General features: G+C 40.1%; 1 protein-coding gene across 4 annotated transcripts in view; it reads right to left on the bottom strand.

Moving 5' to 3' along the window:
- The window catches only part of SWAP70 (switching B cell complex subunit SWAP70), an 81143-nt gene that overhangs the window by 28075 nt on the left and 33186 nt on the right, over positions 1-19882 (bottom strand). For 3 of the 4 annotated variants that reach the window (XM_045894162.3, XM_045894163.3, XM_045894164.3), the window contains one exon: positions 10878-11051. The exons of the other annotated variant lie outside the window; for it this stretch is intronic. In XM_045894162.3, coding sequence (XP_045750118.2) covers positions 10878-11051 — 174 coding nt within the window. The remainder of the gene's footprint in view (positions 1-10877; positions 11052-19882) is intronic. 4 annotated transcript variants of the gene reach the window in all.

Raw genomic sequence — 19882 nt, 5'->3', positions numbered from 1 at the left:
GAAGTCAAACTCTCACTCTCTGCAGATGATATGACACTTTATGTGGAAAACCCAAAAGACTCCACCCCAAAACTGCTAGAACTCATACAGGAATTCAGTAAAGTGGCAGGACATAAAATCAATGCACAGAAATCAGTTGCATTTATATACACCACCACCAAGACAGAAGAAAGAGAAATTAAGGAGTTGATCCCATTTACAACTGCACCCAAAACCATAAGATACCTAGGACTAAATCTAACCAAAGAGGCAAAGGATCTGTACTCCGAAAACTATAAAATACTCATGAAAGAAATTGAGGAAGACACAAAGAAATGGAAAAACATTCCATGCTCATGGATTGGAAGAACAAATATTGTGAAGATGTCAATGCTACCTAGAGCAATCTACACATTCGATGCAATCCCTATCAAAATACCATCCACTTTTTTCAAAGAAATGGAACAAATAATCCTAAAATTTGTATGGAACCAGAAAAGACCCCGCATAGTCAGAGGAATGTTGAAAAAGAAAAGCAAAGCCGGTGGCATCACAATTCCGGACTTCCAGCTCTATTACAAAGCTGTCATCATCAAGACAGTATGGTACTGGCACAAAAACAGACACATAGATAATGGAACAGAACAGAGAGCCCAGAAATGGACCCTCAACTCTATGGTCAACTCATCTTCGACAAAGCAGGAAAGGATGTCCAATGGAAAAAAGACGGTCTCTTCAACAAATGGTGCTGGGAAAATTGGACAGCCACATGCAGAAGAATGAAACTGGACCATTTCCTTACACCACACACAAAAATAGACTCAAAATGGTTGAAAGACCTCAATGTGAGACAGGAGTCCATCAAAATCCTAGAGGAGAACACAGACAGCAACCTCTTCGACCCCAGCCGCAGCAACTACTTCCTAGAAACATCGCCAAAGGCAAGGGAAGCAAGGGCAAAAATGAACTATTGGGACTTCATCAAGATAAAAAGCTTTTGCACAGCAAAGGAAACAGTCAACAAAACCAAAAGACAACAGACAGAATGGGAGAAGATATTTGCAAATGACATATCAGATAAAGGGCTGGTATCCAAAATCTATAAAGAACTTATAAAACTCAACACCCAAAAAACAAATAATCCAATCAAGAAATGGGCAGAAGACATGAACAGACATTTTTCCAAAGAAGACATCCAGATGGCCAACAGACACATGAAAAAGCGCTCAACATTGCTCGGCATCAGGGAAATCCAAATCAAAACCTCAATGAGATACCACCTCACACCTCACACCAGTCAGAATGGCTAAAATTAACAAGTCAGGAAACGGCAGATGTTGGTGAGGATGTGGAGAAAGGGGAACCCTGCTACACTGTTGGTGGGAATGCAAGCTGGTGCAGCCACTCTGGAAAACAGTATGGAGGTTCCTCAAAAAATTGAAAATAGAGCTACCCTATGATCCAGCAATTGCACTACTGGGTATTTACCCCAAAGAAATGCAGTGATCCAAAGGGGTACATGCACCCCAATGTTTATAGCAGCAATGTCCACAATAGCCAAACTATGGAAAGAGCCAAGATGTCCAACAACAGATGAATGGATAAAGATGTGGTGTGTATATATAAATATATATACACCATTCCAGATACCAGAGGAACTGGTATCCAATTTAAATCCTGTCCTGGCTCTCTATCACCTCAAAGATAAAGACCAAATATATATATATTTATATATACACACCAAAGTGTGTATATATAGGGCCCAGAAATGGACCCTCAACTCTATGGTCAACTCATCTTCGACACTAAAATAGTTTATAGAATATTATGCAGCCATCAAAAAAATGAAATCTTGCCATTTGCAATGACGTGGATGGAACTAGAGGGTATTATGCTGAGCTAAATAAGTCAATCAGAGAAAGATATGTATCACATGATCTCACTGATATGAGGAATTCTTCATCTCAGGAAACAAACTGAGGGTTGCTGGAGTAGTGGGGGTGGGAGGGATGGGGTGGCTGGGTGATGGACACTGGGGAGGGTATGTGCTATGGTGATCGCTGTGAATTGTGTGAGACTAATGGAATCACAGACCTGTACCTCTGAAACAAATAATACATTATATGTTAAAAAAAGAAGATAGTAAGAAGGGAAAAATGAAGGGGGGGAAATCGGAGGGGGAGACGAACCATGAAAGACTATGGACTCTGAGAAACAAACTGAGGGTTCTAGAGAGGAGGGGCGTGGGGGGATGGGTTAGCCTGGTGATGGGTATTAAAGAGGGCACATATTGAATGGAGCACTGGGTGTTATACACAAACAATGAATCATGGAACACTACATCAAAAACTAATGATGTAATGTATGGTGATTAACATAACATAATAAAATAAAACTTAAAAAAATAATAAATACCTTTCTAAAAAAAATAAAAATAAAATTACATTTTTTTTTTTTTAAAGATTTTTATTTATTTATTTGACAGAGAGAGACACAGCGAGAGAGGGAACACAAGCAGGGGGAGTGGGAGAGGGAGAAGCAGGCTCCCTGCAGAGCAGGGAGCCCGATGCGGGACTCGATCCCAGGACCCTGGGATCATGACCTGAGCCGAAGGCAGTCGCTTAACCAACTGAGCCACCCAGGCGCCCTAAAATTACATTTTAGAAAGCATTTATGAAATAACAAAGAAGAATGCAAAATTAAATTTACCTGTAATTTCCACTGCATAAAGATTACACAAATATTTTGACAAATACTAGAGGAAAACACAGAAACAGTAAGTCTAATTTGTTACAGATAAGACTGTGAGTTAATTTTTCTTTCTCTCCTTTGCACTTCCAATAATTTGGTTATAATGATGTCTGTGAAATAACATATTTTAGCAGAGAAAGAATGCCAGCAATAGCAAAAATATGCTTGCAAAGAAATGTACATCCACAAAATATCATAAAGTCAAAAATGTCAAGAGTTCTACGGATTTAATTTGATGTAATACTATAAAGTCCTCTAGTATGGAAATGATCTTCTCTCCTAAATCTAGCATATGGTCGGTAGTCAACAAATATTTACTTGCTGGAGAAAAACACACTTAGGACTTTCCTTTCTCTTGTTGGAGACAGATCATGTACTGTTAAGCTTAACAGATATTATCTTCTTGGCTTTTAAACAGAAGTAGCAGGGATTGGGGTGGAGAGTGCTGGCTGGCTCAGTCTGTAGAGCATGTGACTCCTGATCTCAGGTCATGAGTTCAAGCCCCACGTTGGGTAGAGCTTACTTTAAAAAAAAAAAAAAAAAAGAAGAACAATTTCATTGCGCCTCGCTGGCGCAGTTGGTGGAGCATGCAACTCTTGATCTTGGGGTTTTGAGTTCAAGCCCCATGTTGGGTGTAGTGATTTCCTAAAAATAAAATCTTTTAAAAAAGAAGAAGAAGTAACAGGGATAGTCAGTGGGGGAGAAAGAAAGAAAATGGTCGAGAAGAGGAAAGAATGGGGCAGAAAAGAAAAGGAAGAAAGACTAAATACAAGAAGAGATTAAAGAGAGACAAGAGAGAAAAAGAAAGTCAAAAAGGACATTAAGATAAATAAATGCCCAAAGTAAAATATCTTAGAGGCATTAACATGTACAGAAGTTCAGTCTCCCTAATGCAGCAAAAAGAAGGGCCCATGCCATCTGATCACAGCTCGGGATAAAGGTAGTGCAAGCACAACTAGAAGTTTTAGTAGTAAGGCCAGCAGAAGACACGTATATGCATATGGTCACGTGCACAAGCGAGACAAACAATGGTGCGACTGAATGACCATTCATACGACTAGTCAGGAAACAGCCTCAGCTTTTCCTCACCTACCCCTGTGAATACACCCAAGTCCCTCCCACTCCAAGCTTCAGTTCCTCTGGTATCTGGAATGGTCTTTTATAATGTTAGTAACCCAGAGAGCCTCTTAGCACCAAACTCAGCCCTAGAGGCAGCTTCCCAGGCTCATCCTGAACCTTTCTGAAGGTGTACTCCCAAAGCCTTCTGAGTTTGTCATCAGCACCGAGCATCCGCTCAGCATTCCCAGGGACTGTCCCAGACAAATTACCTAGATTCATTTCCTGCTGACTTTCAACACAATCATACACTTATCATTAGCAAATAACTGAAGGGCCTCTTAATTCATTATACTGGGCGAGGGAGAGACAAACATTCCCATTCTCAACTATTCAATCATACTAAATAATAAATCACGTGCTGCCGTGTTAGTCTCAAGTGGCCTGCATCAATTCTAAGAGCTCATTCAGTTTCAGGAAGCAGCTTACTTCCTCCTTCCAAGCAAGTTTCACCAAAAATAACAAAGAATAAACTTTCAGGCTGCATGTGATTTTCGAGGCCTTTGGCTCCAAAAATTATTTTGTTAAAAGTTCTTTCCCTGTCATCATTAAAAAGGGCCTTTATTGGCTTAACAACAATTCAGGTTTTATTTCACTAAGGGTCTCTTAAAACTATTTCAGGTTTGATATTTAATTGCATCAAAGCCATTCCTCCAAATAAGCCCACAACAGACACATCCTGTTTTGTTCTTGGCTCTGTGGAAAATGAATGCTAATGAAAAAACTATACTGACACACATTTCCAGGAATATCATTTGACAAAAATTATAGAACCATCTTAAACGGGAACATACTGTACCTTGACTTCTGCGTGTTAACTCACTTAAATATTTAATATTTTGACACTATTTTCTAGGTGATGGGAAACTGAGTCAAAAGCAAACATTTATAGGGCGCCTGGGTGGCTCAGTTGGTTGGGCAGCTGCCTTCGGCTCAGGTCATGATCCTGGAGTCCCGGGATCGAGTCCCGCATCGGGCTCCCTGCTCGGCAGGGAGTCTGCTTCTCCCTCTGACCCTCCCCCGCTCATGCTCTCTCTCTCTCATTCTCTCTCTCAATAAATAAAATCTTAAAAAAAAAAAAAAAAAGCAAACATTTATACAACTTACATCATTCATTTAACTCCCACTGTTTCTTGTATCTTTTATAGTATTAATTGAAGCTAGAGAATAAAATCTTAGTTAAAAACATTCTGGACTTAAAATACAAATAATCACTATGGTAGATGAATGATTAGAAACATAAGAATCACCTTAAATGTATAAAGCCTAAAAACTGTTGGTAAGATTACAAATTAAATTCATAGATACACTCGTGACAAATTGAGACATTACATTTCAAATTTTATTTTTAAAATGTACCTGCCTTTACATTAAACTTTATTAAAATCTCTAAGTTTAAAACTACTTCAAAATATGGGGGTTTTTTTAATGTTATTAAAGTATTTAGGAAGGAAGCAAAATGTAACAAACAATGGCCACCTTAAGAAATATTATGACTCTAGTATTTTCCATAAAATAGTGTGACCTTGAGTTTACAGTGGTTGGCCCAAGGACAGAAGATGTGCTAAGAGCTTAATAAATACAAAGCTGTATATTTTATTTTATTTATTTATTTTTTTTCAAAGCCGTATATTTTAAACCTCAGGAGGCTGATTCAGCAACCGGACAAAGCAATTCCACATAAATCTGTCCCAGTGATTCCTTCTTTCCCCACACAAGTACTCCAGGCCACAGAGAAATTCTACATGTAAGCAGAAGAAATGCTGAAGGATTTAGGGATGTCAAAACAGAGTAGGTCCAAACAAGAACATGACAAGGTATGCTGCCTGCCTATTCTAAACAAGTCAAAGAGGCTATTCCCTTCTCAAATGAGATTAATTTGTTTAGAAAGAGGACCAAAAAAAAAAAAAATTAAACATTCTAACAGCTTGTTTTTTTCCCTAAATGAATAAAATAATATATAAATTTAATTTAGACAAATAAAGAATTATATTTTATATAAATAAATACTAGATAGCATCTGGTAAAAATAAATAAAAGAAAAGAACAGGGGACCAAAGACGTTCCGATCAGCCCACAAAGATGAAGGTAGGCATACTGTGGAGTCTTGGTGGGGCCCTAGGGTACAGGAAAGGTTGGGATCATGGCACACCACAAGGCTCACATGGGTCCCAGTTCTTCGGGCCACCTGGGGCATAAATCTTTTGAGTTTCTTAGGCAAAGCAGTCAGGAAGTTGGTGCTGGCCGGCTCCCTTCACAGCCTGTGGCTCAACAATGATTTAAAACCAATGACAAATCCTCCACATCACGCAAGTGCTGCCTTGAGGAATAAGGTAAGTTTCCTTACTAATTTCTTTTTTTTTTTTAAGATTTTATTTATTTGACAGAGAGACGCAGCAAGAGAGAGAACACAAGCAGGGTAAGTGGGAGAGAGAGAAGCAGGCTTCCCGCCGAGCAGGGAGCCCGATGTGGGGCTCAATCCCAGGACCCTGGGATCATGACCTGAGCCAAAGGCAGACGCCTAACGACTGAGCCACCCAGGCACCCCTACTTACTAATTTCTAATACTGAAATCAGGACAAGATCACTTTCAAGTCCACCAGGAATATTTTAGTGATGGAAACAACCCAAACATCACAAGTTCACAGTTAAGAGACCCACCCCACCTCCAGTTCCAAAGAAAACACAAATAAATTTAGAACACAGAGTAACTACAAAATGTCTTAAAAGACAATACTGGAAGTTTTATTAGCATAATTCTTCCAAGCAACAGCTAGGTTTTTAAAATGCCATCAGTACATCTTTTTCAACACCTATCAATATTCCATTCCCTTCTATATTTCTCTGTATTAAGCTAGACAACTTTGGTGTGCAAGACTCTATAGCACATTTTATTCTTTATGTCTCCTTTAACATACATGCACTATTACATCATTATTGTTACTAAGCACTAAGAAACTGTTCCCACCACTACAGTTAAACTGTGTTCTACTTGATTACCAACGACCACCTAATTGGTAAATCCAAGGGCAACTTCTCACTTAATCACCCTCTAATTTTTCTGCAACATCTAATGCCAGTAACTACTTTCCTGCTTCTTAGAACTTTTTCTTTCTTTGGCACCCATGACTCAACACTCTCCCAGTTCTCTTCCTACCTTATAGACTATTCAATTCAGCTTCCTGTACCAAATCTACTTCCTCTTCCTGCTACAGGAACAGTCCCCAAAGTTCTGTCCTCAGCCCTCACTTCTCCCACAACAGTTTCTTCCTCCCTGATCTAATCTACTTCCATGGCTTCCCCACCTCTGTCTCCAGTCCCGGCCTCTCACAAGCCCTAGATGTGCACTTCCAGTTGAATACAGGACAGCTCCACAAATATGTTCCACCTAAAATACCAATATACCCAGCCCTTCATCAGGCACCATATCCGCATCTTATTCATCATCTAATCATTCATTCATACATGCATGCACACACACACACACACACATATACACACTGTCAGTGAGCACTTATGGGGCGAGACACTATATTAAATGTTTCACATCATCAACTATTTTAGTCCTCACAAGAGTCCAATAAATGAAATAGTTATCCCCACTTTACAGATGAGGAAGATCACATAGTTAAAAAGTGGTAGAGTCGGGATTTAAGCCAGGCAGTCTGATTTCAAAGATCATGCTTTATTTTTTTTTTTTTTAAGATTTTATTTATTTATTTGACAGAGAAAGAGCGAGAGAGGGAACACAAACGAGGGAGTGGGAGAGGGAGAAGCAGACTCCCTGCTAAGTGGGGAGCCCGACACGGGGCTCAATCCCAGGACCCTGGGATCAAGACCTGAGCCGAAGACAGATGCTTAACAACTGAGACACCCAGGTGCCCCATCAAAGATCATGCTTTAAACAACCACGCTATATTACCTCCTGATCAGCCGAAGGCCTGAAACTTGTCCATAGTCAGGCATTATGAACTTAGTCCTGTCACCTCTGGATCTCTCCCATCTGAACTTCTTTTCCATTCTCACTGAAATTACTATACTTCAGTCCTCAAATACCACTTATCTTCTCTCAACTTCCCATCTCCCATCTCTTCATATTTCATCTATTTACTTGTCACTCTCTTGCTTAAAAATCATCAGTGGCTCATAGTTCCCCACTGCCTACAGGATAAAGTCAAAACTCTTTCTAGCCTCAGGGCGCCTGTGTGGCTCAGTCGTTAGGCGTCTGCCTTCGGCTCGGTTCATGATCCCAGGGTCCTGGGATCGAGTCCCACATCGGGCTCCCTGCTCGGCAGGAAGCCTGCTTCTCCCTCTCCCACTCCCCCTGCTTGTGTTCCCTCTCACTGTCTCTCTAAAAAAAAAAAAAACAACTCTTTCTAGCCTCATCTACTACCACTCCTCTTCAGAGCCATCATGTTCCAGGTAGAAAGGGCATGTGTCATTCTTTTTGACTGCCTAGCATCTAATCCCCTTCTTATGTCTAGACAATTCCCTACCTCCCAATATAGAAGCTAAAAATGCAAATGGATCCTTTACAGGCCTCCTTTGCAGCTACTTCATGGTACCTGACATAGGCCATACCAATTAGATGTGTTATCCCCTGACTGAACTGGAAAGTGGGCACAGAGAACTCTCTCTGGCAGAAAGAACAGCTGCAGGAAGACTGGAGCCCCGGGCTACACTATGTGCACGGCCAGAGGTGTTCCACAGCACAAGTACAATCCCTCCCCTCTGGTGGGAGCAGCATTTTCCTTGTGGTTCCTCACTGGGGTGACAAGTATAGTTCCAGACGGATACCATTCAAACCTGGTTTCTCAGCCATCACGACAATTCTGTGAGCTACCAAATATCTTTTTGGCTTCGATCAGTCCGTCCAGCTGTTTCTAAGTAAGTGTCCTAAGTAGCTATTCAGACAAGCGGAATACCTCACTCACCTCAAAACATGCCCTTTGCTTTCCTGACTCATATAACCTTGCCCACTGTGTCTTCCATCCAGAATTCTTCTCCATTAGTCAAAATTCTTCCATCTTTTAAGGCCCAGCACAAGTGCTAATTTCCCCATAAAGATAAAAGTAAACATTTAATGAGCACTTTCCAAGCGTCAGGCATTCTCCTTGTCCAGTCTTCACAAGAACAGGAGGAGGTAGATATTAGCGTTAACCCTATTTTATAGTTGAAGAAACTGCAGCAAAAACAAACGATGTATATCGCCCAAAGTCACACGGCTAGTGAACAGTGATAGGGCTAGAATTCAAATCCAGGAAATCTGACTGCAGACCCTGCCCTTAACCAGGGAACAGCAAATGACAGACCACGAATCCACTCCAGTCCCCTCAGCCAAATCTGGCTCATGGCATGTCTGTATACACCCATGACCTAAGAACAGTTTCTGCAGTTTTAAGTGGTTGGGAGGGGGGGAAAAAAAAAAAAGAATATTTCACGATCCATGAATATTATATAAAATTCACAAATTCACATTTCAAAGTCCATGTTATTAAAGCACAGCAACATACTGTCTATGGCTGCTTTCTTGCCATAACGGCAGATGTAAGTAGTAGCTACAACAGAGACAGTATGGCCCAAGAGGGCCACAAAGCCTCAAATATTTATTGTCTGGCCCTTTACGAAAAAGTTTAAGACCCTTCTTTTGCCCATTATATTACATTGCCTCTTACAAAGCCTTCCTTACTTATTTCCCCCAAGCTGGAATAAATCTTTCCCTTCTCTGTATTTGCATGGCCTTTGCACCTCTCTTATAACAGGTACTCTATTTTGCTTCGAATTACACTTGACTTATTTTTTTTCCGTGAGCAGACTACAAATTCCTTGAAGGCAGGAAGCAATCTCTTTCCCTCTGCATTCCTCTTGGCGCCTTGCTTATTGTTGGCAGTCAATAAATGCTTGCTGACTTTAAATAAAATATTGCAGTTTGAACTTTTAAAGAGATTTTCCTAACATGAATATGAATCACAGAAATCACAGACGAGGCTCTGTATTGGCAGGATAAGTAATAACAGGCCCCCTCAATCAGGTATATAAATTGGTATGGCCTTTCTGACAGGCAATTCTGCCTTGTTCATCAAATACCTCGAAAGTGTGTTTTTTAGGACTCAGAACTCCACTGCTGGAAATCTGTCCTAAGGAAATAAGCAGACTAGTGTGCAAAAATGCGGTAACAGTAGTCACAAGAGCTGACACTATTTACTGAGTACATCTTACATGCCAGGTACTAAACTAAGTCCTTTAAATGCAGAACCTCCTACCCTTTAACACTGTGATGAGCCCTATTTTGTAGGTGAGGAAATTAAAACTCAAGAGGTGAAATAATTTGTCAAAAGTTAAGGAATGACAGATTTCTTTTAAGAGGAGCACTATACCTGATTGTAATTCTGCAAATTAGTCTTTTCTATATTTACTACTATAATAAGCATGTATTACATATATAATTTTTTAAGGCAGTAAGCACAGAAACCCTACACCTGTCTTTTTTTTTCCTTTGGAAGCTCAGGGAAAAGAAGTCAGAACAGAATAAGCAAATGCCCTTTTTCATTTACTTTGTAAAGTACAATAAAAAGTCACCATTCTGGACTTTGAAACAAGGATAGTATTTCCTCACATGAAACAGTCTTGAGAAATAGCACTGTGGATTCTATGTTTCCCATATAGCATCACTCAGCCAATTTTGCCCTGCTTTCCTAAAACGCCATACTGGTTTTGCCAATATGTAAGTAGACAGAAAATTATGTTGTGACTTGTACTGAATAAAGACTCTGGATATGAGGACAGATTCATCTATAATTATAGCAATTTAGAGATGAAAAGTCCCACCCTGTCTGCAAATCTCCAGGGGTATTACATGACCCCAAATCACTGAGTTTTGGGCTATTTTGGATTCAGGCTGTTTTGCCTCTGATCCAAAAACACTAGTCCCAGATCTCCTATTATCTACACTGAATTAACACAGTACTACCAAGCTAGATCTATTAAATGCTATGATGACCATGTAAGAACTTCCCAGAGCCACACCTTACCTCTTCTGGCACAATAATTAATGGATACTTGTCCTCAGATAAAAAGTTGAAAATAACCCATACTTTAAAGGCATCTTCTTCTGTAATTAGCAGGGGACTCTTGGTGAGGTTTTTTTTGACACAGAGGGTCCAACACATCCTATTGAATTCAATCTTGTCAAAGTTGTCTTGGACCTAAAAAAGAATTGAGTTAAAATTTCAGTGAAAAAATTCTAACGAATGAGGAAATATTCCAAAATAAGCAGGATAAGCCAAGTAAAACAGATACAAGTTTCCATTTTCACCAATCCAATTAACTAATAACCATTTTCTAAGTACTTGCTTGTGTACCACACTTTCAAAAGCCCTAAGATGTTATATTTAGCCCGACACTAAAGCAACATCTATCTGTCCAAATCACTCACTTGGCACATAAAATACTAGCTTGTCGAATAGTTATTTTTTCACATGTACACGTTCTCTTCTAAATATAACTACCAACCCTGGTACAGAGGAGTGGAGAATATCAATTACTCAGTATGAGCCACATGCAGATATCTCATCTTTACCTATATAGTCAAAGAAGACATTTTCTTTTGAAAAAATAAAAACAAAAAACAAAAAACAAACTTTAACTGAAATTCTAAAAAGACAGCCCTGCCATACGGTCATTCAATCATGCATTCAATATTCCCTCAGCATCTATTATGAGCCAAGTACTATGCTACAAATTAAGGATATAAAGATGAAGAACTTGGTCTCTGCTCATAGAATATTCAGTTTATTAGGGAAAACAGAAATGCAATAGACAAATTCTAATATAATACCATATATAATTCAATAGTTTTTCACTCATTCAACAGATAAAATTTAGATAGTAATTATTATGTCAGGGATAATGCAAAGATACTGAATATAATACTAGCCCATGTCTCCAAGGAAAGCCAAGACAATTACAATATAGTGTGGTAAGTACTATAAAAGAGGTAAGCAGAGGGTTCCGTGGGAACACTGAGGAACTAATCCAATCTTAAGAATTGGGGGATTTGCAGAAAAAGTGACATGACAACAGAGTAGAGTCCTAAAGGATCATTAAATATCAAAGAGTTTATAGTCACTATGGAAAACTGTATGGAGGATCCTCAAAAATTTGTTTTAAAAAATGCCATATGATCCAGCAATTCCACTTCTGGGAATATATCCAAAGGTAACAAAAATGTTAACTCAAAAAAAATATCTGCACCCCCATGTTCCTAGCAGCATTATTTACCATAGCTAAGATATGAAAACAACGTAAGTGTCCATTGATAGATGAACGGATAAAGAAGTTGTGCTATATCTCAATCCCAGGACCCGATCAGGACCTGAACCGAAATCAAGAGTCAGACACTTAACCGACTGAGCCATGCAGGCGCCCCTTACAACCTCCATGTTAAAAGCCATATTCTAGGACAATAAGGAAGATGTACAGGAGAAGGCAGAGTAGGTGGCAGGACCATATGAACAAAGCATTTCATTTTGGAAAGAGAGAAACAAAGTGTTATGTGTACAGTAAGGAAGAAGTCACCAGCTGACGGCAGGGAGAAATTTCTCTTGACCTCTCCCTAGAATTTGTGGTTGGTACACCAGTTCCCCCGGAATACGAAGATATCCTTTGTGCTCTGCCTTCAGCATCCTGTCTCAGTCTGGCACCATTTCCCACACCCCAATCATACACAATTGATCCCACAAAGGGAAAGCAGTAGCTGCCACAGCAGCTTCTTTTTTCTTTTCTTTTTTTTTTTCCTTTAACACCATTTATGAAGACTTTTAATGTATGCTTGGCATTTTATATGCAGTTTCTCACTTAAACCTCATATTAGCCTTGTAAGGCCAGATATTTCCCCTATTTTACAGATCAGGAAATAGAGAAAAACTGTGTACTTTTACCAAGTTTACACGGCTTGTAAATATCAGGAAACAGAAGTTCAGAAAAACTGAATACCAAGCTCACACGGCTGGTAAATATCAAAACTAGAGTTTAAATCAAAGCTCAAATGCTGTCTCTTTCCACTCTGCTAAAATGCTTACAGAACTCAGTAGATGGAGGACATCTATGTGATGGAAGACATCTCTACAGGACTAGTTTCATAGGCCACCACCATCAACTCTATCCACCTGCACCCCTAAAAAACACTTTGGGGAAATGACATGTACACAAAAGCATGTAGCCTTACCCTGAAGAACAAGAAGTGATTCTGTGTGGATTATGTGATGAATTATAGGGTTCCTGAGGGGGAGTGGCTAGACTTATAGCTAGAAAAGCAAACATAGACCAAATCACAAAGAGCTTCGTAATTTTAAGAAATAGACTATAAGAAACCCCCAACTGAAGGGTTTTAGAGCAGAGAAGGAGAACAGGTCATCGGTTGCCCAGATTAGTACTTTGCAGAAAGATGGTATTTGAGGCAGACCTTGAAGTATATGAAGAATGCAAGGAAAAGTATTACAAAAGACAGGAAAGGAAATGGCATGAGCAAAGGTATGGCAGAAACATCACACCAGCCAGGTTTAGGGAATAGTCACAGGATGGAGACAAAAACAAGGGAGAAGGAAAGATAAAGTTTTCAGTTATGAACATCTTCAACCTGAAGGTCTGGTAAGATATTTAGATGGAGGTGTCCAAAGACAAACAAAGTGCAACTGTAGCCTAAGAGGAGAGGCAGATCTGTGAATCAACTGTATGCTGATGACGAATGAAGCCATGGTGGTCAATGAGATCACTGACAGGAAACATAAATCGAGAAAAGAGATGGGATCAAAAAACAGAACCTCAGGGGAGATAGACATTTACAAAACAACCCTGCCATACGGGGGGAAGAGGAATTATGATGACCGAAGGAACAGTCAAAGTGGTAGGAGAACCACAAAGATATGAAAATTGAGTGAGGAAACCGTTAAGTTTGATCAATAGTGTCAAATGCTACAGAGATTAAAAAGGAGTTGTTTAAGAAAAGACCACTGTATGGGCGCCTGGGTGGCTCAGTTGGTTAAGCGACTGCCTTCAGCTCAGGTCATGATCCCAGGGTCCTGGGATTGAGCCCCGCATCAGGCTCCCTGCTCAGCAGGAAGCCTGCTTCTCCCTCTCCCACTCCCCCTGCTTGTGTTCCCTCTCTCACTGTGTCTCTTTCTGTCAAATGAATAAATAAAATCTTAAAAAAAAAAAAAAAGAAAAGAAAAGACCACTGGTTTTGCAATTGAGTGCTTACTAGTTACCTTCAAGATAGGCAAGAAATTTGGGTAAAAATCAGATTGCAATGGCATCAGAAACCAGGCAAATTCTCCATAAATTTGCCCAGGAAATAAATAGTGGCTTTTTGATCCATGTCCACTGTATAACTTAATTTTAAGAAATTGTCTGTTTGGCTCATTCCTTTCTCTAAAATTTAATGCACTGTTCTTTAGTTTAATCATGCTCAAGGATAAAAACATACTAAATGGGGCGCCTGGGTGGCTCAGTTGGTTGAGCGACTGTCTTCAGCTCAGGTCATGATCCCAGGGTCCTGGGATCGAGTCCCGCATCGGGCTCCCTGCTCGGCGGGGAGCCTGCTTCTCCCTCTGACCCTCCCCCCTCTCATGTGCTCTCTGTCTCTGTCATTCTCTCTGTCTCAAATAAATAAATAAAATCTTTAAAAAAAATAAAATAAAATAAAATGAACATGCCTTGGGCTCCTGGGTGGCTCAGTTGGTTGGGCAACTGCCTTCGGCTCAGGTCATGATTCTGGAGTCCTGGGATCGAGTTCCGCATCGGCCTCCCTGCTCGGCGGGGAGTCTGCTTCTCCCTCTGACCCTCCCCCCTCTCATGTGCTCTCTCTCATTCTCTCTCAAATAAATAAATAAAATCTTAAAAAAAAAAAAACATACTAAATGAAGGCATTTACATATTTTTTTAAAAGTACAAAATGATATGAAAAGCCCACAGCTAGCATCGTACACAACAGTGGAAAACTGAGTTGTTCCTCTAGGATCAGGAACAAGGTAAGAATGCCCACTCTCACTACTTGTATTCAACACAATACTGAAAGTCCTAGCCAGAGCAATTAGGCAGGCAGGCAAGCAGGCAAGAAGCAAAAGGAAAAGGAAAAGAAAGAGGAAAAGGAAAGGAAAAGAAAAGAGAAAAGAAAAGAAAAGAAGGAAGGAGGGAGGGAGGAAAGGAGGAAGGAAGGGGATCCAAATTAGAAAGGAAGAAGTAGGGGCGCCTGGGTGGCTCAGTCGTTAAGCGTCTGCCTTCGGCTCAGGTCATGATTCCAGGGTCCTGGGATCCAGCCACGCATCGGGCTCCCTGTTCGGCGGAAGGCCTGCTTCTCCCTCTCCCGCTCCCCCTGCTTGTGTTCCTTCTCTCGCTGTGTCTCTCTCTGTCAAATAAGTAAATAAAATCTTTAAAAAAAAAAAAAAGAAAGGAAGAAGTAAAATTACCTGTTTGCAGATAACATGCTCTTTCTTTTTTTGTTTGTTTTGTTTTAAGATTTTATTTATTTATTTGACAGAGAGAGACACAGCGAGAGAGGGAACACAAGCAGGGGGAGCGGGAGAGGGAGAAGCAGGCTTCCCGCGGAGCAGGGAGCCCAGTGCAGGGCTCGATCCCAGGACCCTGGGATCACGACCTGAGCCAAAAGCAGACGCTTAACCATCTGAGCCACCCAGGCGCCCCAACATGTTCTTTCTTATATGTAGAAAACTCTAAAGATTCCGCAAAGAAAACCTGTTAGAACTAATAAAAAAATTTGGCAAAGATGCAGGATACAAATTAACACTTAAAAATCAGTCATGTTTCCAAACACTAACAACAAACACTCTAAAAAAGAAATTTTAAAAATCCCATTTAGCATAGCATCAAAAAGAATAAAATACTTAGGAATAAACTTAGCCAAGGAGGCAAAAGACTTGTACGTTGAAAACTACAAAATGTTACTGAAAGAAATTAAAGATGATATGAATAAATGGAAAGACCTCCCATGTTCATGGATTGGAAGACTTACTATTGCTAAAATGTCCCCACTACCAAAGGAATTTACAGATTCAATGCAATCCCAAGAAAATCCCAATGGCATTTTTTTTCCAGCAACAGAAAACATCATGCTGAAATTCACACAGAATCTCAAAGGACCATGAATAGCCAAAATAATCTTAAGAAGAACAAAAGTTGAGGCCTTATACTTCCTAATTTCAAAATATATCACAAAGCTACAGTAATCAAAACAGTATGGTACTAGCTAGCATAAGGAGAGACATACAGACCAGTAAAACAGAGCCTAGAAATAAACCCTCATGTATGCAGCCAAATGATCTTTAACAAGGATGCCAAGACTATACAATGAGGAAAAGATAGTCTCTTCAACAACTGGTGCTAGGAAGACTGAATATCCATATGCAGCAGAATAAAATGGGCTCTTATCTTATACCATATACAAAAATTAATGCAAAATGGAGTAAAAATTTAAATGTAAGGCCTGAAACTATAAAAATCCTACAAGAAAACACAGGGGAAGAGCTTCATGACATTGGAATAGGCAATGATTTCTTGGATATGATACTTACAGCACAGGCAACAAAAGCAAAAATGGACAACTCAGACTATTTCAAACTTTAAAACTTCTGCACAAAATGAAAGCAATCAATAGAGTTGGACAATGGTGAACCAGTCCTTGCCTGTCACAGAAGTTACACTCCAGGAGGGTTTTCAGGTACCAAACAATACAACAATAACATAACCATCTACATGATGAAAACTGTGGTAAATGCTACAAAGGGAAAACAGAGGATAGTGTAAGAACACTTTATAGGACAGCAGGTTAGCTCTGGTAAGGGTGGGGTGCTACCTGGAGAAATCTTCCTGAGGAAGTGACAATCAAGCTGAGACCTACAGGATGAGTAGGAATTAGATGCATGTTACGGGTGGAGGAAGACTTACCACAGAGGAAGTGACATGTCTGAAGGCTCTGTGGCAGGAAGGGTCTTGATAATATGAGGAACAGAGAGAAGGCCAACATAACTGCACTGAAGTGAACAAGAAGGGGAGAGAAAGAAAAGGAGGCTGGAGAGGGTGGCAGAGGCCAAATTGAACATGGCCCTGTATGCCATGATAAGGATGTTCGGCTTCACCTAAAACAACAGCAAGCCATTGAAGGGTATGGGCTCAATATTTAATTCTTGCTTAATTAAAATAAATCTATATATCGAGAAGATCTCAAGGTCTGTTGTAACGATAAAAGGTCTAGAAATCTATGATTCCATACTCCATCTTATCTAAGATTATACACTGCTCAAAATCCCAGTTTATATCACACATAATAAATCAAAAGTCTCACATCTTTTGGAAAACTACTAATGGCTGCCAGTGGTTTCAAGGTATCCAAATGGAAGACAATATCCTAAAAAGAAATGTGTAGAGTTGTTCTCATTTTCAACATATATTTCCTTTTCACTAAAATCCATACAAGATAGCAATGCTATTTATAGACCTCAATTCCAATTCAAAGTAGTAAAAGTATTTACAAAACCAAACTCACATGTTTTCTAAACTAGAATTTTCATCCAAACCAGCTCAAGACTAAAGTTCCTGTGAAACAGAGACAGTTCTCAGAAGACATGGAAATTGGCCAATTTGATGCTTTGGAAATTGATTGTAGAATTTGTTTTCTCAGACAGTATTCATACTCTTCCATCAATAATTCTACTTCAAATAATCTATCCTAAAAAGAGAACTAGAGTCAGATAAAGATTTACCTAGGATAGTCACTATTATTTATAAGAGTGGGGAAAAAAATAAAAATAAAATATAAGCCGACCAAAAAGGGAATAGCTATAAAGCCACAGGACAAAATTACCGTACAATCACTGAATACCACTTAGCAGCTGGGTGACCTTAGGCAAGTAATGTAACCCAAGGCCCAGTCTCTTTGTCTTTAAAATGGTAGTGATGATGGTACTTAACCCATGGAGTTGATATAAAGAATTAATTAGAACATGTGTTTAAAATATTTAGCAGAGGGGCACCTGGGTGGCTCAAGCATCTGACTCTTGATTTCAGCTCAGGTCATGGTATCAGGGTTGTAAGATCGAGCTCCACCTACAGGGAGTCACCTTGAGACTCTCTCATACTTCTCCTGCCCCTCCCTGCCCCTCGTGCATGGTCTCTAAAATAAATAAATCTTTTTAAAAAATTAATGAAATATTCAGCGATCAAAAGGAATGAGGTACCATTACATGCAACAATGTAGATGAATTTTGAAGACATGCTAAATGTATCTTTTTTTTTTTTTAAGATTTTATTTATTTATTGAGAGAGAGAGAGAATGAGAGATAGAGAGCATGAGAGGGAGGAGGGTCAGAGGGAGAAGCAGACTCCCCGCCGAGCAGGGAGCCCCATGCGGGACTCGATCCCGGGACTCCAGGATCATGACCTGAGCCGAAGGCAGTCGCTCAACCAACTGAGCCACCCAGGCGCCCCGGAGACATGCTAAATGAAAGAAGGCAGACACAAAAGGCCTCACTCATATCTATGAGTCCAGAATAGGCAAATCCAGACAGAAAGTAGATTAGTGGTTTCTTAGGAGTGTGGAGGAGACTGTGAGTGCTAACAGATACAGTTTTTTTTGAAGGAAGGTGAGGAAAATATTCTAAAATTGACTATGGTGATGGCTGCACAAAAAAGTGACTACACTACGCTACATTGGGTGGCTCAGTGGGTTAAGCGCTGGACTCTTGGTTTCAGCTCAGGCCATGATCTCAGGATCCTGGGACTGAGCCCTGTGTCAGGCTCCCCACTCAGCAGGGAGTCTACCTGTCTCCCTCTCTCTCTGCCCCTCCCCCCACTCACGCTCACTCTCTCTCTAAAATACACAAATAAATCTTTTTTTTTTTTAAAGATTTTATTTATTTATTTGACAAAGAGAGACAGCGAGAGAGAGAGCACAAGCAGGGGGAGTGGGAGAGGGAGAAGCAGGCTTCCCGCCGAGCAGGGAGCCCGATGCGGGGCTCGATCCCAGGACCCTGGGATCATGACCTGAGCTGAAGGCAGACGCTTAACGACTGAGCCACCCAGACGCCCCCCTTTTTTTTTTTTTTAAGTGACTAGGATGCCTGGGTGGCTCAGTCATTTAAACGTTCAGGTCATGATCCCAAGGTCCTGGGATCGAGTCCCACATCAGGCTCCCTGCTCAGCGGCGAGTCTGCTTCTCCCTCTGCCTGCCGCTCCCCGTTTGTGCACACCTCTCTCTGACAAATAAATAAATAAAATCTTTAAAAAAAAAAGTGGTTATAGCAAGAACTGCTGAATTATACACTTCAAATAATTAAATTGCATGACATGTGAAAATCTCAATAAGGCTTTTATTTTAAAAAACAGTATTTCTTTAAACTACATCACTCTTAGATTTATATTGCTGGCCACAGTACTCAATGGGCATGAAGGCAACCAGTTTTCAGCATTTAACCTCTTTTTTCACCAGAAGTTTTTAGTGCTGGGCACCTGGGTGGCTCAGTCGATTAAATGTCCAACTCCTGATTTCCGCTCAGGTCATGATCTCAGTGTCGTGAGATAGAGCCTCATGTCGGGCTCTGCACTGGGCATGGCACCTGTTTAAGATTCTCTCCCTCTCTCTCTCTGTCCCTCTCCAACCACCCCCCACCTCAAACGCATGCTCTCCCTCTCTCAAAAAATTAAAATTAAAAAAAAAAGTTTTTAGTGCTGCATAACTTCACAAAGATGATGAAAATGTAGAGCCCAACTGAGCCATTGTGCCAAAATAATACTATATAACTCTTAAGCAACAATGAAAGAAAAAATAACATAGGCTAAAGGACAATAAAAAGAACTGTACAAAAACATGGTTTTGGGTAGTTAAGAGCATTATGACTTCCTATAAATGACAGTTGTTAGGCACCCATTTGAAGACATTTTGATTGCTGATGGTATAAGGATTCGAATAACAGAATTTGAAACCTCATTATGGAAGAACTAGAACTGATGTGACCAGCAAGCATTT

The sequence above is a fragment of the Mirounga angustirostris genome, unplaced genomic scaffold (assembly GCF_029215605.1).
Source record: "Mirounga angustirostris isolate CCGP_5_RB_7025 unplaced genomic scaffold, mMirAng1.0.hap1 SCAF_13, whole genome shotgun sequence".
NCBI classification, from domain to species: Eukaryota; Metazoa; Chordata; class Mammalia; order Carnivora; family Phocidae; genus Mirounga; species Mirounga angustirostris.
This window is presented reverse-complemented; position numbering and strand designations above follow the sequence as displayed.